At 49.1% G+C, this 22,087-nt stretch overlaps 1 protein-coding gene and 1 pseudogene across 1 annotated transcript; one reads left to right on the top strand and one right to left on the bottom strand.

The window, feature by feature from the left end:
* Positions 1-3,556: 3,556 nt before the first annotated feature.
* Positions 3,557-11,085, bottom strand: C1QTNF2 (C1q and TNF related 2). The gene is made up of 3 exons (XM_028106638.1): positions 10,875-11,085; positions 7,744-7,996; positions 3,557-4,325 (listed from the first exon to the last, which is right to left on the bottom strand). The coding sequence occupies exons 2-3, from the start codon at positions 7,985-7,987 to the stop codon at positions 3,712-3,714; spliced, it is 858 nt and encodes a 285-aa protein (XP_027962439.1). The 5' UTR covers positions 7,988-7,996; positions 10,875-11,085; the 3' UTR covers positions 3,557-3,711.
* Positions 11,086-15,707: 4,622 nt separating this feature from the next.
* Positions 15,708-20,016, top strand: LOC148164390 (surfeit locus protein 2 pseudogene; annotated as a pseudogene).
* The last annotated feature ends 2,071 nt before the right edge of the window (positions 20,017-22,087 follow it).

Here is a 22,087-nt window from a genome sequence, read left to right as displayed (position 1 = left end):
CTAAGATCTCCAAGCTCTGCTTTGGAGACAGAAACATAGATGTTTAGTGCCAAAATGGATTCTGGAACCATCTGATCCAAACTTTCATGTTATAGATGGGAAAACTGAGGCCACGAGATGGGAAATGACTTGGCCAAAGGCACCGAAGGAGTCAAGGCAGAGCTAGGACTGGAACCTGGATTTCTTGTTTCCCAGACAACTGCTGTATTTCCTGCACTAAACCAGCCGTGTCTGCAATTTTGAAAGTTTGTGAAATCCTTTCACTGAAAGTGTTAGGAAGACATGTGGCTCTTGTATTTTTATTTTTTCTTTCCCCAAGTGTGCAAGGTCATGGCCACATAATACCGTGGGCCAGAATCAATCTCTCTCTCTCTCTCTCTCTCTCTCTCCCTCCCCCTCTCCTTTGGCTCTGAATCTAGAAAACAGCCTGGAAACCAGAGTGGCTCTTCCAGCCTCTAAGCCTGGGGCCTGGAGGTTTGTGTAGTAGACGTTCTCCCCCTAGTGGAATGAGTGAAGATGACAGGCAGGAAGCGAAGAAAAGAGAGGGGCCCTGGGGTCTGATGCTGCCAGGATCTGGGGCCTCCCTCACCTCACTCTAATCACAGCATTGTCAGATCCCGTCTTTACTTAAAATTCTGATATTTTGTTCATCGAGAGTTTTTTGCGTTTTGATACATTAAAATTTTTATATTTATTACTGAGGGTTTTGGCATCCCCTTAAATTGTGTGCCCAAAGTGAGTGCCTCATTTGCTACCTGCCCCCAGCCATAGTTCTAATCCAGAAGTCAGCCCTGGAACACCCCGCAGATACAGAACATGCAACCTCCCTCACTTGTCAGGTGAGCCATGAGACCCAGCCAGGACCAGGGCGGGCCTGTTTGGGCAGCGTGGGTCTGGTGCTCTTTGCACCATAATAATCAGAGCTGCAGATTGTCCAGGCTTTCTCCAGAAGGGAATGGTGACAAAGACTCTCGTGGCCCAAATTCTAGCCACACTACTCAGAGCCCTTCTCTTGACTAGGCCTGTCCACCTTGACCAATAAAGACTTGAACAAACATTACCATGGTTTCTAATAGCTCAGGGGTGTGTCCTTAGGGTGACCATAAGGGCCCCCTTAAAGTGGCTGATTGAAAAAACTCAAGGCAGCCAAAAAAATGTATTGTTTGTTCCAGTCAACATCTGAAGATAGCATCTCCCAGTCTCTGTGGGAGGGTAGGAGTCCAACTTGGATAAAGACCACTTAGCAATTGTAGGTGGGTTTCACGTGGACCAAGCCCTTTCTCTGTTTTGTAGTTCTTTACTTCCCTGACTCCACAGAGCCCCTCATCCCTAGTCCCTCCACCCCCCTCTAAAACACCCAGTCACCTCTGTACAAATCGAAGTTGGGTTCAGTTCACGTTGGACGCTTTTCCCTATTCTAAGAGTATGTTACTGATTAAAATCTGTCTTTACCACTTTATCGAGTGTTGGCTTTCTTTATCTTTGACAACGGCTGCCTTTCAAAGCGTGTCCCTTATAAGAAAAGACCCTGGGTTCAAGGGCAATTTCATTGCAGAAAGATGCACCGGATTCTGGGTCTTCATCAATGCCTATAAATGTGAAGGCCTAAAGACAGGCCCTGTTCACTGAGGCCCATCACAAGTACCCAGAGCCAGGAAGAGGGGCTGGTGCCACCTCCTGGGAACACCTTCCTTGCTTGGGCCTCCATCCTGCATCCTCAGCCTGAGGACTCCTGGTGATCCCCCGCTAAGGAGGCAGCCTCCATTCTCACCATCAGCAGGCTACCAGAGTCTCTCTCAACAGTGTCATGGGTTCCTGCCCCATCTCTCACAAACCCACTCATATCTCCGTCTCCAGCAGCCCTGGACCACATCTAAGGAAGACAACACCCCAGCTCTGGTGGTCTCTGCAAGGTCTCTGCCTCTATCTGCAAGGTCTCTGCCTCTGTCCTCCCTATCCCCCACAAAGAGGGCTAAATATCCCCCCCATCATCTCCACGATCCTCCCTGGGGATTCCCTGGCAGGATGCCAAGGGCACAAGGGTTTAGGTCAGGCCTAGAAGGGGCAACCACAGAGCTTTGGGCTCCTGCCCATCTTGTTCAGGCAGGATTTATTACTCAGACTACCAAGGGTTAAGTCAACTGCCTTCAAATGAGTAAATCCCTAGGGGAAGGAAGAGGAAGTGGCTAAAGATGCTCCTAAAAAGTTGTGCATGTGTGTGTTTTAATAAAGGAAAAGAAAAAAGAACTCTTCACAAAGATATCCTCAATCTCAGAAGTTGGCCCCTTCCTACGGGGGTGATGGGCAGGACCATAACCCACACACTAATCCACTTGGGCCCCACATCCCTTCCTGGTTTCTTAAATCCATTCCAATCTCATACTTTTTGTGGCCCAGAGAGAATGGAGGTATTTTAAGTAAACCCCATTTTATTTATGGAAGGGGCTACCCATTTCTAGGACCACCATAGGCAGCCTTGCTGGACCTACCTTTCCAGCTAGTGGTCAGTCAGAGCAATCAGAAAGTTCTTTTCAGCAATTGATCTGTGAGGCCCTCTCAGCACCAGCCACTTTGTGCTGGCTTCTCATGTCCCTCCGATACCTATACTCTGGAAACCCCTGAGGTTGGGGGCAAGATTCATTTATATTCTACTCCTTCCCGCCATCTTAGAGCAGTGGTTCTCAGGCACTCTTGGGTAGCCTGGTCTATCTCCCTGTTGGAGAAGTGGGCCTGCAGATGATTTGTAATGAATAATAAAGTGCTTAAGTGTGAGGCTGACTTACTCCTACTTTGAGCAGATCCAAGGTCATCCCCATATTAATATCATGCTCACTGTTGCATTTCAATAAGCTTTCTCCAGAGAGCGAACTCTTTTGCCATGGCCTGTGAGATTCTGTGTAATACCCAGCCTCACACCTTATGCCTCCAGTCTCCCTTCTCACTTCACTCATCCCTCTGGCCTTTAGCCAGTCCCTCAGGTATGTCAAGCTCTTTCCTAAAGCGAGGTCTTTGCACCCGCAGCTCCTTCTGTCAAGAGACCCCTTCTCCCAGACCTTTGCCTTGCTCTGTCTTCTGCGTCAGGACTCAGCTGAAAACCAACTTCTTCTTGGTACTCACGGGGAGGGCACTTAAGAGAGCCTCGGGGAGTCAGGGAGGGGGAAATACCATGTTTGTGAGTACATGGAAGTGACAAGCGGTGTACCTGTGTAAAAACTCATCGAGCTGTCCACTTGAGATTTGTAGCCTTTTGTAAATAGACTTAAAAAAGATGAAATCTAAAAACAAAACAAAACAAAAATTCACCCTCATTTCCTTACTATCATAGCAATAAATAATTCCTATTACTCTCGACCATGGCATGTGCATGTCCGTCCTGGCACCATAATTATATTCTCTGATTGTTTATTTGTAAATTGCATCTCCTACTGGAATGGAAGCCCCACAAGGACAGAGCCTCTGTCTTGTTTGCTGAGGCAGCTTCCAGCACGGTGCCTGTCACACAGTAGATACTAAAAAAAAAAAAAAAAAAAGAGTGAATGGATAGATGTTAGGGATGACTAAAAAAGCTTGGATTTAATGATGGAGGGAAAAATGGGCAGAGGAGGAATGTCCGAGGCTGGAAGTTCCCATGCCCACCCGGCGGAGAGTCGAGGGGTCTTGTTCTGGAAGTCCAGGAGCCTGTTCCCTCCCTGGAGCGCCAGAACCTGCTGTCTACACCTCATTGGGGTTGTCCTGGTCAGCATAGATGAGGAAGCCCGTGAAGAGGCTGTCGGTCCAGTAAGGGTCGTAGAAAAGCCCGTTCTGCTCTGAGTAGAAGATCTGCAGCCAGACCTCATCACCCTGCTTCAGAGCCAGGATGGTGGAGCCCGAGGCCACATCGTGGTTGCCCGTGTTGGCATCGAAGGTCCGGATGCGGTACTGGCCGTTGTGCACCAGGCCGATGGCCAGGTGCTTGTTGGCCAGCGTGATGTCGTAGGTGAAGTAGTAGATGCCTGGCACACTGCAGACGAACTTGCCACTGGATGCGTTGTAGTGGCCGCCCTCATTCATCAGGATCTTGTCAAACTTGATGGGGAGCCGCTCCCTCGGGTAGCTCTTGGTCACGGCCACTGAGAAGGCCGACTTGGCGTGGCCACTGCCGCAGCTGCAGGGGCCTGGGAGGCCCGGCTCCCCCTTCCTGCCCTTGGGCCCCTTCTTTCCTGGTGTGCCGTGCTTCCCCGGGGTACCACTGACCCCCTTGGGGCCGCGGGGGCCGGCCCGCCCAATGGCCCCGGCTTTGCCCTTTGGGCCTGGCTTTCCCCGGTTACCTGTCCGGCCAGGTGGACCTGGAAGACAGAGCAGCTGGTGTTATGGAGGGGCCTTCACAGAACTAGGCAGAGGCTGTGGGCCTTGGCTTTCCATCCTTGGAGCAGGAGCCTTTGGGTAATGGAAAGAGCAAGAAGGTTTTGGAGTCACATAGAAATGCATGCAAATCCTGATGGTGTAACCTTCCAGAACCACTGTGGAGCAGGGCAAAAAGAATAACTTACAACAGTTCGCCCCCTTCCCTTTTCCTGCCTTCTGGGGAAACGTCTGGTCTGTCGGCCAGACCAGTCCTTTGACGGGCTGTTCTGGGAATGGGTTGACAAAAGAACTGGAAGAAGCCTCTTGACTTCAACACGTTGAACTTAGTATAAGCCCTGCGTTGAGCACGAGGTCCCTGTCCATGTGTGCAAGAGTTTTAGCGCAGCCTTGCTCATGATAGCAAAACTAGGAACAACTAAATGCCCATCCAAAGACAAATGCCTCAAAAATTACGGTCTACCCATATTGTGCAATTCTATGCAGGAGTTAAAAATATGAGGCAGATTTATGTGTATTATATGAAAACTTCTCTCAAATATACTGTTAAGAGGAAAAAGCAGGTGGCAGACCCTTTTTTGTTGAAAGGAAACCACAACACTAACTAGTTCTATAGCCATTTAAGAGCAGAGGAGAATGGCCTATAGTAAACACCCTGCAAATATAGTTGGCATATCCTGCAGAATATTTGCCACGTCATGTTTTCCTGTAGAATGCCCCTTGGTTCTTAATGCCCACATTTCATACAGTATGCATTTCTCTCAATACAACATTTTTGGCCAATGATTATATAGGAAACATGTCTATTTACGTCCCCTAAATTCAATACAACATTTTAAACAAAACAAATGTGGGTAAGGATTTGAGTCATATCCAAACACAACGGTATAATGGGTACAATTGGCAGACTGGCAGAATTGGCTGTAGATGTTTGAAAAGTATGCCGAATGTCAGACAAGGGCCTGCTTCTGAAGGTTGCTGGTGCTGAAAGGCATCCTAGCGTTATTGTACACAAGGCGACTGTGTGCTAGGCACCAAATGAACTGAGCGATCAGAAAGGAACGTTGTAGGCGTTTTACATTCTAACAAGGCACTTTGCTCCTTTTACGGATATATGTAAGCATTTTACTGTGTTTTAGTTTTGAGTTAACATGTAATGCATTTAAATTCTTCCTATTTTAAGTAATTGGGAAACAGATTCCCAAATAGCATTTTCTCACTGAACATCTAATTTTCAGGAGCAGATTGCTTAAGTGGCTGGCAATGCCTGGTGTTACTACACACATAGGTAAATTATGTAGAAAAAGGCCAGGAAGGAGATGTATCTAAGCAGTTAATAGTAGTTACCTCTGGGAAGTGAGGAGAAGATGGGGAGGGTGGGAATTAAGAAGGGCTCTTGCTTTATTTGTATGGTTTGAATATATCGCAGTGAGAATGTATTTGTGTATTACTCGTAATTAAAAATTTTAAAAATGGGGAAAAATTAAGATTACAAAGCTGTTCCATGAAAAAATGACAATAAGCAAAACTTATTGCCTTCATAGTGGGAGAAAGGACTGTGAGGAGGAATAAAAACTGAGTCATTTTGCGTCGGAATTTTTTGGGGGAGACAGATAAGGAAGCTTCTCGGGAAGTTCTACGATGTGTGATGTGGTGTGCCTCTTTCTTGATATCTTTTTGAGGAACTTCAGGAAAAGCTGATTTTACTTTTCAAGACCTTTCTGGGGATGGATCTGCATGTGTATGTCAGGGGGAGGGTGGGGGGGTGGTTGCTACTGGTCCCAGGGTGGCCCAGCTTTACCAGTCAGGACTCTACATCTCTTCACGCTGCCTTCCTTGGTGTGCTGTCTTAATTCTCAGCAGAGACTCAGTGCATCGCAAGAGAGATGGCCAAGAGCAGCCCCCAGCCTACATCCTCACACCTCTTGATCCAGGAGAAAAAGGCAATAATAGAGATACCCGCTCACCTCTGGGACCTGTAAGATGAATGTCAGGGGCAACTCTCTCTGCTTGGAGCCCAGTCCAGACTGAAGGTACCACTGGGTTCAGGGAATGGGATACCGGGACATCCAGTGCCTGAAGCACTCTGAGACCTCCTCGAGTCAAAGCCATCATCATTATTGATATAGTTGTCTGGGGAAGGAGATGCTTTTGGAGGGCTTAATTTGGTGTGGTAGAAGGACTGGATTTGGGAGTCAGCTCCCGGCCTGTTACCTTGGTACATCAGTTAAGGGGTGACTACCATTTATTGTGTGTCTACTTTGAGACCAAGGCTTCCCAGGTCATAGGTCATCTTTGTCACACCCCGGTGAGATTAAGTGCTGTTACCATCTCTATTGTAGAGATGAAGCAACTGAGGAACGGAGAGAGGTTAACTCATTTGCCAAAGCAGGTACCTAGGTCTGTGTCCAGAGTTCAGGTTCTTGTAGCTGTGACGAATCCCCCTTGACTCTCAGTTTCTTCATGGGGATGTTGACATGGGGATGTGACATGGGGGTAGTAAGAATACCCCCTTCACAGGATGGTATGGATGGCCAGTTGAGCAACATACCCATAAGTGCTTTGTCAATGTTAAAAGTTATAACGACTCCCCAACTGCTCAAAATGTATGCGTGGGGATGTTGCTGACATCAAGGGTTCTGAGACATAAAGAATATCAAGGCGGAAAGGGCCTGCAGAGATGTTTCGATCTGTTTGCTGGCTGCCCAGCATCTCCTCCTTCGGGGAACCGCCCTTCATGACTTCATGTGGGCCCAGCGAGGCTGTCAGTCACAGTGACCAACTGCCCTCACCCCCCACTCATCCACCAAGGGGTGGGCCCATGACCCCGTCCTGGCAGATGGTGGTTCCTCACCTCCACGGTCAAAGAGATAAGTCCAGGAAACATATGTGATTTGGGAAGATTAGTCATCCTGAGACTGGCTCTGGGGATCAAGCCATGAGGAGGTAGGCTTGAGCCTGTTGGCAGCCATTATCAAAACTTTCAGCCTTTGTGAGAACAAAACCAACACACACGAGAAGCAGAGCCTTGACAACAACGTTTGAGCTCCTGGACCCAGCCATTGCTGAAGCTCGGCTCTTGAACTCCCCAGTTGCATGAGCCAGTAAATTCCATTCAGGGCTATAAATTGAGTTTCTGACACTTGCCACCAAAGGGGTTCTGGATAATATATCAGGAGACTTGCCTAAAGCAACTCAGCAAATCAATGGTGCAGCTAGGGAAGGGACACAAGATCTGATACCTACTGTTCCTTCAGGAAGCACCGCTCTGCTTTTTAAAGAGACATTAATTTGGTTTATAATGAAATGGGATTACTTTTCTTTTGTATAACTAAACTCTCTCTGTGCCAGAGGATGTCAACCCCAGGTAGGAGCAGGAGGGGCAGGCACCGGGCCTCTTACCTTCCTCCCCGCTGTCTCCCCGCTCCCCGTCCTGGCCATCCTGGCCGTCTTTTCCAGGAAAGCCCATTCTTCCCACCATTCCGGAGGGCCCTGGGGGGCCCGGGGGGCCGGGGGGGCCCTGGGGGCCAGGTAGGCTGCAGACAAGTTGAGGGGAGCCCTTTTGGAGGTCCCTGCGGGCGAAGGCACCAAGCAGCGGGTCTGCCGCACAAGGGAGGGCACAGGCCAGGAGGACCCAAGGGATCATGGCGGTCACCTGCGGGAGGCAAAAGAGCTGTGAGCAGGTGAGTCCAGCCACTGAGCTGACTGGTGGTCAGTCCGAAAGGCAACCAGAGAAGGAGGAGGAGGCAGCTGGGAGAAATTCAATTATACTTCTCTCTTGCTCTCTCCTACATCACATACAAGTAGCTAGACAGGGTCATCCTATCTGGAGGACATATTTGGATGAACTGAGTCATGGACCCAGAATATACTCTGGAGAGGTCTTGGGGGCGAGGCACTCATCATCACACTGTCGTCCCTCAGAGTAGCTGAAACGGAGGCGGGATCTAATGGCCCAGTTGCACCGATTGGGAGGAACCGTGGATGGAGAGAAACGAGCTATGATTTCATTCAAATACGTGGTACCAGTAGCAAGTCATTGTAGGTGATGATTTGTGGCTATGCTGGCTCTGTAGGGGGGGACTCGGGGTAGCGCCAGGTGAGAACTGAGGTTTCAGTTCTAAGTCAAGGTGCCCCACACCTGAGCAGCACAGGAGGCTATGACAGGAGCCTCCGGGCCAGGTGCTTCCTGGGGGCAGGCATGAGCTCAGAGCGTTCCATACATTACTTAACTCACAGCATCCCAGCCAGACGGATACTGGCGGGGGAGCGGAGGCTCAGAGACGTGCGCAACAAGTCCACCTCGTGCAAGTGGCAGGTGACAGGGCTTGGGTTTGGACCAGACTGGGCAGATCCAGAGTTTGTACCCTTTTGCTGCAGGCAATAATGCATACTTTTTTTTTTAAATTAAAAAAATTAATTGAAATAATACACTTAACATTCTTTGTGAAGTCAAATAATCCTCTAAGTCTTATAATGAAAAACTGTGATCTCCAGCCCCACCTATCCTTAACGTCACCACCTCCCCCTCCCAAGCCCTTTTAGCTATCTCTTCTGGCATTTACTTCCATTAACAGATAATATGCTTATACTGATTCTTTTTTATTTATCAAAAAAAATTTTTTTAAGATTTTATTTATTTATTTGAGTGAGAGAAAGAGCAAGCACGAGTGGGGGAAGGGTAGGAGGAGAGGGAGAAGCAGACTCTGCTGAGCAGGGAGCCCAACTCGGGGCTCGATCCCAGGAGATCATGACCTGAGCTGAAGGCAGACACTTAACCGAATGGGCCACCCAGGCACCCCTCAAAAAAAACTTTTAAAATTAAGTATTAGGCTCCATGCCCAAAGTGGGGCTCGAACTCACAACCCTGAGATCAAGAGTCTCATGCTCTACTGACTGAGCCAGCCAGGAGCCCCTTGTGCCCCTTATTTTAGACATTATCTTTTGAATTTCATTTATGACAGATGAGGAATCAGCTCCCTTCCATCACCCTAGCTCCTATTTCCTCTCCATCATGTAGTTAAAATATAATTTTTGCTGAAATCAAAATTTGCTCTCTGAATTATTATCAGTATTGTCTACAGCCAAGCTAAGCACTATACCATAATTATATTTCCTTTCTCATACACTCTTTTCTTACTGGAGATAATAATTTTATTTTTTCATTTGCTTAGTTCCCTATGTTATTATTTTCTACATTACCATTTGATCCATTTATTTTCCATTTATTTTGATCCATTTATTTTCCTGAAGATAAATGTCCTGGAGCCCTCCATCCCCTGTTCCGACCCTTACACATGCAAAACCGTTGCCATCCTAGATTCTCCTTTATGATCACTGTGGGGGTTGTCTTTGCCTCTCTTGTGTTATATCTCCTGTTGTGTGAATCCATGTCTTTCTCATTGTTTAAAAAAAATTTTTTTTAAGGCTTCAGTTTGGTGGCACATATCCTGTGATAGCTTCCTGGAAAGTAGTATGGGGAGTAATTTTTTAAAAAACATTGCAAGGGGGAGCCTGGGAGATGGAAGGTACCAGACATGCCCCAGCAAGGGTCAGCCTGGGCCAGAGGGGTCTGGACAGAAAGTGAGGGGCCCCAGCAGCGATAACCGTGGGTAGACGCCAGAAAGCCAGAAGCTGACGGCAAGGCCTGGGCTTGCAGCAAAAAGAGGTTGTGCGTGGCCCACTTCAAGGCTGTTACAGTCTGAGTCCAATATGGCAACCCCAAGGCGCTGGCAAAAGGCCCCCACGAAAGAGGTAGCTTCGATGTCTGCCAGGCCCAGAGAGGCAGAGCAGTACAGTCTCCGTCCACGCCCAGAAACATGGAAGAGCCCTCCTGCTGCCTGTCCCCTTACTTCTCCTTCCTTCAACCTGGAAACAGGTGAGCTGAGAAAGGGGACAGATGGCCCTGCCAGCTTCCCATCTTGGCTGAGGGACAGGAGGAAGCCTGTCTCACCTCTGAATGAAGATTGAAGGTGGGATTCCCTGGGAGTGGATGCCTCCCTCCCTGGCTACATTACAGAGGGGCAGAGGAGGTAAACATGTGTTCCTCTCATGTCACCTGAGCTCCCCGTGGCTGGTCTGAATGACAGTAGAGGTGCTAGGCGGACCTGGAGAACATGGTGAAGTGCTATGTGCTTGATGCACTTTGGGAGAATTGTGCCCTAGACCCTTCCAGGCACCAGGCATCTCCAACTCCTTCCCTGGTCTGCTTGACAAGAGTCTTGGAAAACTGTCACTGTTCCTTGTGAGCTGTGATACATCTGGGTGCCCACAAGAGAAACTGAATTCTCAAAGCAGGTTTGAAATGGGTTGAAAAGTTGCAATCTGCAAATATTTTGGACCAGGGAGAGGGAGGAAGGAAGCCGGTGGGAGCGAGTCTTCTAGGCAGAGGAGGTCCTGCGAACAGCTAGATGAAGAAAGGCAGGAAGGAGAGACAGCTAGATGAGAGAGGAAGGAAGGTGAAGAAGCATCTGTTTCAGTTTACGAGCCCCCTTCTCTCTTCTGACGGTCACTCTCAGCCACACAAGCCCTACCTCTGCTGGCACCAGCCTCTTTGTGACAACAGGGGATGCCGCTCAGTGACAGCTGGCCCAGGGCAGGCCCCAGTGGCTGGGTGGAGGAGCAGGGCTCTGGAACATGCACGGAGGAAGGGATTTCTCAGAGCTGGAGTTTGGCGGTTCCCGCAGTCCGAGCCAGGAACTGTTTTGGAAATAAAGGCGGGGAGACTAGATTCTGGAGGGAGAGAGACACTCCTTGCCTCCAGGGCACCTCCAAGAAAAACAAGGCTGCAAAAATTCCTGCTCCCAGCCTGTGCCCCCGCCCTCCTGCCCTCCCAAGCCTGGCCCCAAGCCGACTCTCCGCACTTTGGTGCTGAGACAAACTGGATGTTAGGGGCTTGGAGGGGAGCCAGGGCCACAAGGCATCCAGACAGGTTACCTCTTCCAGGGTCTTTTAAATAAATTTAGAATGGCATACTTGGGGAGGGCCCCAAGGGACCAGCCCTCTTAGTTACAGACAGGGAAACTGAGGCAGAGGCAAACTGACATTATTAGATGCCTACAATGTTCCAGGCACTGTGTGAGGCTCTTTACATGAATTATTTTATTTGAAGTTTATAATAAACTCTGTGAAAGTGGTAAACTTATTATCCTATTTTTCAGAGGAAGAAACAGAGGCTCTGAAAAGTGAAATGATTTACCTAAAGTCACACAACTGGTGCAACAGGGATCACATTCAAACCGGTGTCTGAGGGGATCTGAAGACCACACTTAATCTACTACACCTTGCTCCCTCCTCCTATTTTTGTCCTGTTTTATACTAGAGGAAACTGAAGCTCAGAGAGGCTAATTTGCTCATATTTACACAACTAGTTCATGGCAGAAGTTATATTTGAACTTGGGTTTGGCTGACCCTAATGCCCAAACGCTTTCCATTATGTCAGCATTTCTTATATTTTCCTCCTAAATATTCTGAATCACAGAAGAGACCTTGAAGCATTTGCCAAAGCCACACACAATAGAGAAATTTCTTTAATATCAATTTACACACACACACACCTAGAAGCACACACATATACGTGTGTGTGTGTGTGTGTGTGTGTGTGTATAATACATGATTTTGAAAATGTAGATGTGATACTTTTTCTCCCTCAGGATACTTGAGTAAATCGATGCTTTAGGAAAACCTGCTATCCTTTGAGAGGCCCACACTTGGCTTAGCCAAGGTGATGGGGTGGGGATGGGGGGGCGTCCTGGGCCCTGACTTCCACAAGCCCCTTTGGAGTGTTAATGGGGTGTTCCCATGAGCTGAACCAAAAGACCAGGGTGTACAAAACACATACCCAGCACCAGCAGCTCATTCCTTGCTTAGACCCAGCAGGAGCCTCCTCCCTGGTCTCCTGCTTCCCCCACACGTACTCCCCATGCGAAGCCAGAGGGACCGTTCAGAAACATAACTCAGCCACATCACTTCCTGGAGGGTCTTAGTCCAGTTGTTGCTGGCTGTAACAGCAAACATCGGAGACGTGGCCCACAAGGCCCTAAATGACCCGGCCCCTGCTGCCACCACTGCCCCACACCAGCTCCCCCTCCCTCTCCCTGCTTCCCCACCCCCCAGCCACCCACCTCCTTCAAGCCAAGCTCCATTCTGCCAGCTGAGGAGCCCCACCCTCTTGGCTAACTGGCTCTTCATCCATTGTGTTTCAGCTTAAATGTCACTTCCTTTAAGGCCTTCCCTGACATGCCCTCTCAGACAGCTCTCCTTTTGGACTCTAGCTCCTTGACTGTGTCTTTCTAGCCCTTACAACAGTGCACCTGTATTCACTGGATTTGCTCGCTCCCCTGCTTACTGGGCATTCCCATTAAAATGGAAGCCTCATGGGAGCAGGGACCCCAGCTGGTCTGTTATATCCTCACGGCTTCCAACTTCTTTGCACACAGTGGGTGTTCAAGAAACATTTGCCTCATTAATCAGTGAGACACACACTCTGCCCTCAAGAAAATCCACAGTGAGGAGGAAACAAGGCAATGGCCTAAATCCAAAAGGAATCCTTGGATCCAAATAAGTTTTCTCCAAAAAAAAAAAAGAAAGAAAGAAAAGGAAAGTTTTCTCCCTTTTGAGGTTATTCTAGCTCAAACCAGATCTAATTCCAATCCCTCCTTTCTTTTGATGTCCTAGAGCACAGGGGCTCCCTCACTCCAGGGATGGAGCTTACAGAATATTTTACACATAAGAGGTACTCCATAAATATCTGTTCAGCTGATCAGAGGGAATAAAAACAATTATTGATCCTTCCTCACCTTTTTAAAAAACCACCTTAGTTCTTGGGGTGCCTGGGTGGCTCAGTAGGTTAGGCGTCCAACTCTTGATTTCGGCTCAGGTCATGATCTCGGGGTCATGAGATTGAGCCCTGTGTCAGGCTCCATGATCAGCAGGGAGTCTGCTTGAACATTACCTCTCTCTCCCTCTGCCCCTCCGCCTGCTTGCGCTGGCATGCACCGTGCACGCTCTCTCAAACAAATAAATAAATCTAAAAAAAAAAAACTATCTTATTTCTTAAATTCTTTCTGGTGGGAGTTGAATAAGAAGGCTATGACAGTCTTCCTGCTGTAGGGGAAGAAAATGTTAGTTGATTAAACCCCCCAAAATGAAGTCATGAGGTACTAAACTTGGATGAAGTTCTTCAGTCTGGTTTTAATTTGTCCAGTCCCTGGACTTATCATCTCTCAGTTAAGTAGCTAATGATTCATAAATATACATGTCCTGGGCGCCTGGGTGGCTCAGTTGGTTAAGCGACTGCCTTCGGCTCAGGTCATGATCCTGGAGTCCCGGGATCGAGACCCACATCGGGCTCCCTGCTCAGCAGGGAGTCTGCTTCTCCCTCTGACCCTCCCCCCTCTCATGTGCTCTCTCTCTCTCAAATAAATAAATAAATCTTTAATAAATAAATAAATAAATAAATAAATATACATGTCCTAGGAAGAACTGGGAGCTAAAGTACCCCAGCCTGAAGTCCACTGTCAGGGGAAGAGTCTGCCTCTTCCTTTCTGCCATTGGCCCTTAAGACACGGGCTCCCGGTTCATTCCCAAGGACCCTCGGCCCAGACTGTAATGCGAGAAGGACCAGAAGTGGGGACATCGGTGTCTTGCTGACTACCCCTGAGTGTGGTCTGCTGGCAGAAACTCCAGGGACACTTGTCTGGGCTGGCTGCTCGCTTCTGAACCATCCTGCCTTGGAGACTAGAAGATCTACATTATGCTTAAATAAATCTGACTTGCTGGTTATTCGGTTATGACACACTGGCAGGTAGGGCTGGTGTTTAACTCTGTGATTAAGAGCCATGGGAAACCCACCCACTTAGTTTCCCCATCTAATGGAAACAATAGTTTAGCCACCTCATGGAGTTTCTGTAGGAACAATGAGATAACGTACCCAAAGCTTCGAGCCCAGTGTGTGACTCACTGCTCAGCGGTTGGAGAGAGCTCTGAAATGCCCCCTAGCCCTCACCCCCTCCCTGTAAAGCCTGCAGACCATTGCCTGCCTCATCCTTCAGGGCTCAGATCTACTACTGTCTCCTCAGAGTATGTCACAGAAATGTCTAGTCATGGGACCGAAAGTATCCCACCCACCCCTGCTACTTTGCTTTTCCTTTCCAAGCACTTGGACCAAGTTGTGATTGTATAGGTATTGGTTCCTTGACCCACCAACTGTGTCCTCCCTCTGGCATGGAAGTCCAGGAAAGCAAGTCCCTGCCTGTCTTGCTCTTGATCATGTTCCCAGAGCCCAGCACAGTACCGCCCCACACATAGGACTGCTCAGTTCAGAGTTGTTCCTCTGCCTTGAATGAGACCCTTCTTTTAATAAAAGGGCAAAACAGGATCACAACTTTCATTTGCTTTGTGCAGATGACAAAGCCACACTCGCCCAATGAGGGAGAGGCAGCGAGATGACTGGTCCTGGATTGGAAGATGTGGGTCACGTAACTCACTGGTTATGTGACGGTGGGAAAGTCGTCTCCTCTTATCCCAGCTTCCATTTCCTCACCTGTGAAATGGAGGTGGTAACTGCTCACTGTCAGCCTTCCAGGGCTGCTCTGAGAATCAAACAAGATAACCAATGTTGAGAGCAAACATGATACAAAAGTTTGGGCCTCCTTGAAAATTGTAATTGCTACCACCTGCCCCTGAACTAACAGCAAGCAGTCCTGACCTCCCACTAGGAGCCCCCCAGAGTGTCTGGGGTGGCGGTTCTGGGGGGGAGCTGGAGGCAGTTCTGGGGCGGGGGGCTGGGGATACCTGAAGCGGACCCAGCCAGCGATTCTACCAGACTCTGGAGTTAAAGGGGAAGGGCTGGTGGCCGGAATGGGGTGGGGCTCGCTTGCGGATGAAGCTCCCTGAAAATTCCCTTTGATGGGAGTGAGAATTCTATAGTGAAAAACACCCCATGCCCTCCCTGAATTCCAGGAGGCAAATTGGAAACAGCCCTCTCCAGCTTCTCTGAAAAGCTGACAGACCGCCTGGAGGAGAGGGGCTGGCGACAGCTCCTCACACAGCGCTCACAGAAAAGTCCCCTTTCCTGGGATTTGGGAACACTCCAGCAACCTGAGTCTAATACAGAAGATTAAAAGGCATGGGGCCCACTTGCCAAGAGGCCCCAGAAACCATCCAATCTGCTGTTTTCTCCTGTCACACTCCCTGCTTCTGGCTGGGTGTAGAAAAAGAGGTCCAAGGACAAAGCGTGACCCAGCAAGATCCCAGAAGCCAGGATCTCGCAGGGTTTGTGCCAGCAAACACTCCTGAAGACACACTGGAAGTCACTAGACCTTCTGCTATATACACCCAAACCCCGGCAGACCAACAAACCCGGCATGCGATGTGCTGTGCTGGACACGGGGCCCACCCCCGGGCCCCCGGCTGTTTCGTGTGGGACCCCAGCTGCCTGTGTAGTGAGGGCACAGAGCCATCCAGCCTCGGGGCTGCCCACAGCTGTTTTCTGCCACGGAGACCAAGGACTGCACGGAGCCAGAAGAATGCAGCCCGCGTGCCAGATGTGAGGGGAGGGAAGGAGGCCTGAGGGTGTTCGGAGCCCTGTAACCAGCTTGTCCTGAGGGCCAGCCTTCAAGTGGCAGCCCAGGGTGCTGGGGAGCGTGTTTGAGCAGTGTGTCCAATAGCAGTAGGATGTGCGGCCACCATTCGAAAGGGGTCTCATTGCCATGGTAAAAAGGTAAAACGAAAGCAGTGAAATTAATTTTAATATGTTATGTAGCTTTATCTATCTCAAAGATCACTTCAATGTGTAATTAATGTAAAAACGATTAATGAGGCATTTCGCATTTGTTAATCAGCGCTAAGTGTGGGAAACCCAGCATGTATTTTCCCTTTGCAGTGCACCTGCGTTCAGACCAGCCGCGTTGCAAGCCACAGCCATGTGGTGGCTGGGATGAGCTCTAAATAGAGCCGCTTGAGTTGAACCAGTCGAACTCGCTGTGGGACCTTTTACAAATTACTTTATCTCCCTGAGCCTTGTCCGCTCCCAAATGGGGACAATACTACTACTACCTGGCTTAGAAGTTGTTATGAGGACATAATGTCCCTAGACGAGGCGTGGCATGTGGTGAGGGGTACAAAAGCATGAGCTATTATGACTGTATTATTTCTTACTCTTTCAAAGATCAAACAGGATAATGGATGTTGAAAGTAAAGCATGATACAGAAATGAAGACCTTGTTTAAAATTGTAATTGTCACCAACTGCAGTCCTGATCGCTGAGTCCTGGGGCATTTCAGGCGGAGGCCCCTGCCTTCTTCTCTCTCCATTTTTCATTTAAGCTAGTTTGCTTTGTGATTCCGTCAGTTGCCACCAAAAGCAGGGAGGCTGGGCCTTCGCCCCTGCGCTGGCATTGCATCCTGAGGGAAGGACGGGGGTGCCTGCCTTGGCCCCACACCACTGAGCCACCCGGTGTGTTCATGCTCCATAATACACAGACAGGTGAGTCACCGGGACAGTGTTTAGCTCAGCCAGTAATGGGAGGCCACAAGGGATATCCTGTGCTTGGTACCATGGCTTGGCACGTGCATGCCCATGAATGGTGCATGCCACTTATTGTCCCTGAGGCCAGACACTGGGGTTCTGGAGATGAAAAGATGTGGCTGTCACCCTCACAGGGCACACAGCCTGGTTATACTGAGGGTCCAGCCTGGGTGCCCAGGAGAGAAAGCAAGCCTTGAACCTCCTTTCTCTTTGAAACAGGCCCTCTTTCCAAAGAGCACCCAGGACCAGGCAGAAGGCAAGGGAAGGAGATTGTGGGGCGAGATGATCCCTTGGAATGGTACAGAAGGGACCACCCTTGAAGACCCAGGAACTGAGGCGGGGAGCAAATTCTGAACTCCGAAGAGCTAGGGAGCAAAGGCTAAGTTTGCCTGGACTTCTCTGGGCTGCTGGTCTCCATGGAGCCTGTTCCAGTTAGGCCCTGACAGGCTTTCAGGGAAACTCTAAGGATCTGACCTGGGGCTGGCCTTTGAGAAGCACAGAGTTGGTCTGGTGCTTAGGAGTCATACATGTTCGACCTCTCCTACTGAACCCCTCTGGGCCTCAGTTTCCTTGTCTGTAAAATGGAAAAAAACATATTCTATGGTCTTGTTTAAACCATTTGAATTTGAAATAGCATGATAGAAAAATATTTATCCTTTCTCTTTATGTGTGAAATCTGAAATAACTCAACACCCCCCAAATTAAATTTTGTCAAGAACCTTACAAGGCAGCGTGACTTGTAAATGGTCAACTGTGCATGCGGCGAGAGCCACATGACAACATTATTCTAGTAGGTGAGCAAAATACCTGCCATCCTTCAGCCGGCGAATTTTGAATTACACCAATTCGAATTATTTGAGGTCTTTACTCCCTGAGTAATTAAATTGCTCATCCCTCCCTTACAGAATAATTGTGAATATTAAATGAGAAAATGCAGTAACCAGGTACCAGTAAGCCCCCGGTAATGGTCGTGTTATTCTGATATGATGATAATATGTGAAAACAATGTGAGATAGGCTATAACAGGACCAGGTTAAATGAGCAGACCTGGGTCTGCTGTTGCCTCATCTGTGACATACGAGAAAGGTGAGCTGAACACTTGTGAGCTTTGGGGCAAACAGCTCACAGGCAGTTATAACAGCTGCTACGGGTGGACAGCAAGGCACAAATGCAAAGGTGCAGGACTTCTACATGTGTGACCTACTGTCAAAGAAGTTGTAAAATTCGAATTTACTCATTCAATAGCCAGCTCTTTATTAACAATGTGCAGGGACCTCTGGTTGAAAAGGATAGAAGAGCCAGGGAGGATGGCCTGCCACTGAGGGAATAATAATCTAGACCTGATTGGCTTATCAATGGCCTGAGCTGATGCAAACTACAGACTGCACCATGCTTTTGTTGTTGTTGTTGTTGTTGTTTTAATCTGAAATTGTTGCCAGTGTAAAACGTGGGAGATTTTATGTTAAAATCAAAATTTCCAGGCACAGGCAGCCGACTCTGCGGCTGGAGCCAGGCTCCTGCAAGGTGCAATGCGCTCTCGCCAGCCCCCAGCTTGCCCTGCCTTCTGCCTGAGCTCCAGGTCTCCACCTGCGGCTAGAAATCCCGGTGGCTGGTCCACGCCTCTCCTGCCTTCGAGGACACGGGAGTTCGGAGTTGGAGCTGCACACTGTTTCCAGCACCGAGAACCTGCGACAGCTGGTCTGCAAACTCACCCCGGGGGCACATGAACAAGTCCCCGGAGCAGGTGCTGAGGCATACCCAGTGCCCACGGTGCCAGAGAGCTCTGCGTGAGTATGAACGAAGAGCGTCAGAAGCCATGTATGGAGTGCGTGCCTGCCTGCCCCCGGCACACAAGGAGGAGGAGGGAAGACGAGATGGGCAGCACTGGCCGCCTCGCCTGAGAGAAGCCTCCTGGGAACCCGCTTCCAGCAAAGACGGCTCAGGGGCAAGTGACAGTGACAACAGCATAGCAGACTTGTACCCACCCGAGTTGTTCACCAGAGAGGACCTGGGAGGGACAGAGCATGGGGACAGCACCCATGACTCTTCAACGGAGGAGGAGGGCAAGAGGCCAAGGCGCCCAAGGGAGAAGGGCCCTGGGGCCAGAGAAGAGATGGAAGGGGACCAGGAGCAGGTCCTCAGGCATTGGGAGAAGCAGTTGGGCTCACCAAAGTTCAAAAGTCATGACCATAAACCTAAGAGCTTCAGCTCTTTTAAACAGGTTAATAAAAGGTTGCTGGAAAAAGCAAAAAAATAAAAAAAAAATCAAGATCTTCAGGTTTTCTTGAGAATCTGGAGGATCTGGCAACATTTGGCAGGGCACCAACTGGCTGCCCCTTGAGATGGAGTGTTATGGGCTGAAATGTGTTCCCCAAAATTCATATGTTGAAGTCCTAATCCCAGAACCTCAGAATGGGGTGATATTTGGAGGTTGGGCCTTTGAAGAGGTAAAGGGAAATAAAGTCGTACGGATGGGCCCTCTTCCACGATAACTGGCATCCTCATAAAGAGATTAGGACACAACACACAGAGGGATGACCATGAGAGGTCCCAGCAAGAAGGTGACCATCTGCAAGCCAAGGAGAGAGGCCTCAGAAGGAACTAACCCTGTCGTCACCATAATGGTAGACTTCTAGCCTCTGGAACTCGGAGAGAATAACTTTCTGTGGTTTAAGTCACCAGTCTGTGGTACTTTGTTATGGCCACCCTAGCAGACCACGACGCAGCACCTGCATTCCCCAATGTCCACAGCGCTTACCACTCCCAGATGGCATGCCTTCTGCTTGCTTTTGTGTCATGCACAGCCCCTTTCAGCATCTGAGTTGGCAACCCCTGACCTGGAGGGAAAGGGTGTTCTCCACACATGTTATGTGTTCTTACTTCAAAGCTTTGATGTTCATTTCCCCCGTTCGGCTCTCTTCACAGTTCTGTAAGGCTGATACTATCATCCTCATTTGGTAGAAGAGAAAACAGGGCTCAGAAAAGTGAAGTCATTTTTTCCAGGTCCAAGCTGGGAGGGGACCCAGGCCTGCTGACTCAGGGCACGGGGCTCATGTACCTCTGCCATGTGCTTGGGCAGAGGACCCACGAACAGAAAGCCTTAACTCACAGGGCAGCTCCCTGTGTGCGGCTGTGTTACAGAGGTAAGCCAATGCACAGATCCAGGGAGGCTTATTTCCTTGAAAAAAGATTTGGCATAGAATTCCTTTCAAAAGTAAACCTAATATAGAATTTGAACTGAAATTTGTTTTATGCAGGAGTTCATCTCATGGAGGCCAAGCCCGGTTGGCAAGCCTCTGAGCGGAAGGGAGGGTGAGGGAAGCTGTGACTGCGTACACGGACTCTGTTAGCCTATGCCGAACATTTGGGAGCAGAAAGCAGTAGAGACTGGCACAGTAGGAAAGAAGAGTCAGTCCCCGTGTCCAAGCAGCTGATGAGGAACAATACTGAGGTAGGGAAGAAGAGGGGGGTTTGCAGAGAAAGCAGCCACGTCCTGGGGGAACTTGCTGAATATTTGGTGGAGGCAGAATAGCTTCAGAGATGACCCCAGACTTGTGAAAGGAATCTCCATTTACTCGTACAGTGACATAATATGACACCGTTATGAGAGCAAAGTCAGTCCAGACATGCCGACAGAAAGATGGCCAACGTACACAAAGCAAAAAAGGCGTGTTGCAGTATGGAATGTAAAGTATGATTCTTTTTGAGTTAAAAAAAAAGACACACACACACATATATAATTTCTGAAAGGACACAACTTCTTGATAAATGGGTTTCCTCTCAGAATTAGGAACGGGTGTGTCAGCTTTTACTTTTTACTTTCTCCCTTTTTGTACTGTCCGAATTTCTTATGATGAGCACTGTTAGTTTTGTAGCATTTAAAACAAAAGGTGACCCTAATATTTAAGTATTAGAAGGCAGGCAAAGTTGGTGTCCCTGCTAGGATGGGGAGAAGTCAGACATTTGGGAAGAAGCCAACACCGTGGTGCACTTGATGTGTTAGAATAAAGGGTAGTAGTGATGTTCTAAGAAGTGCAGGGGGTCTGAGGTGTTGGCAGTGGAAAGTGGGCTTAATGGATACAATTACCAGATAACAGAATAAATCAGAAGAGAACTGTATAGATTGGGGGGGGGGGCAGAAAGGGAGGAGAGGAGAGGACAGACTTTGAACAATGCTACCTGAGCATCAGCCTTGGGTTGACATATATAAGATGTTGTTGTTATTGCTGCTGGTTCAGTGGGGGTAGGAACACGGGGTCCCTGGGAGATGGCGGGTCTAAGGGGGGAGATTTTGAAGGGTTGCAGGTAGGAGAGTTTTGTGATCAAAGAGCAGAGGAGGATGGTGCAGAGGTTGTGCAAACAAGGACTGGGAGACCACTGGGGGCCACTGCGATCTTTCAGCAGAGAGATACAGTCCTGGAATAGGACCGTGGCAGGGGGGTTGGGGAAATATGAACAAAGTAATTAAGACAAGGCTTAGAGACAAGTAGTTTGGGGGAAGACAGCTGTAAAGAACTGGATGCAAATCTCAACTTGCCACTTAGTACCTTTTGAGCTCAGTCTGCCCATCTAATAATATACTTAAAGAAGTGCTGTGAAGAGTAAATGAGATCATGCACTCCATAAATACCAACTATGATTGTTAGCTCGGGTATTGGACTCAGACTTACCAGGGTTCAAGTCCCTTTACCACCAGTTACTAGCTGTGCAACCCGAAGCAAGTCATTAACGTCTCTGAGCCTGGTTCCTCTTTGGCAGATGGGGATAACCTGTCGTCATGGAAATGAAACAGCACACCAGAGGCTGCCAGAGCCTGGCACAAAATAGGCGCTCAATAAATTGTAGAGGTGTTACTATCAACAGTTAAGCCACTTAGCACAGAGCCTGGCATACAGTGAGCGCTCCATACAGGTTAATTCATGTTATAATTCATAAGGCAGAGATCGGGAGCCAGGAACCCCGGGGTTGCCCGGCCTGCAAAGAGGGGACGTTTGCAGCACTCGACCTCCCACCCGCACAGACCCCCTGTCCCCGCCCCAGCACCACGGAGCCCTCCCGTCCCATCTGAGCTCTCCGCCCCTGCAGGAGGGCGGCGGAGGTGCGGCGCGGGTAGCGCACGGACACTCACCCTCGCAGCCTCGGCCACGTCCAGGGGCTTCCGGAACCACGAAGCTCTCGGCCGAGCTCGGCGTCCCGCCTCCCGCCGCCGCCGCTCTGC

Source organism: Eumetopias jubatus, unplaced genomic scaffold, assembly GCF_037043125.1.
Source record: "Eumetopias jubatus isolate StellerSeaLion01/CBP00866 unplaced genomic scaffold, mEumJub1_p1.0 scaffold_5, whole genome shotgun sequence".
In the NCBI taxonomy this organism is placed as follows: Eukaryota; Metazoa; Chordata; class Mammalia; order Carnivora; family Otariidae; genus Eumetopias; species Eumetopias jubatus.
The sequence above is the reverse complement of the archived record's forward strand: the minus strand, read 5'-3'. Positions and strand labels throughout refer to the sequence as shown.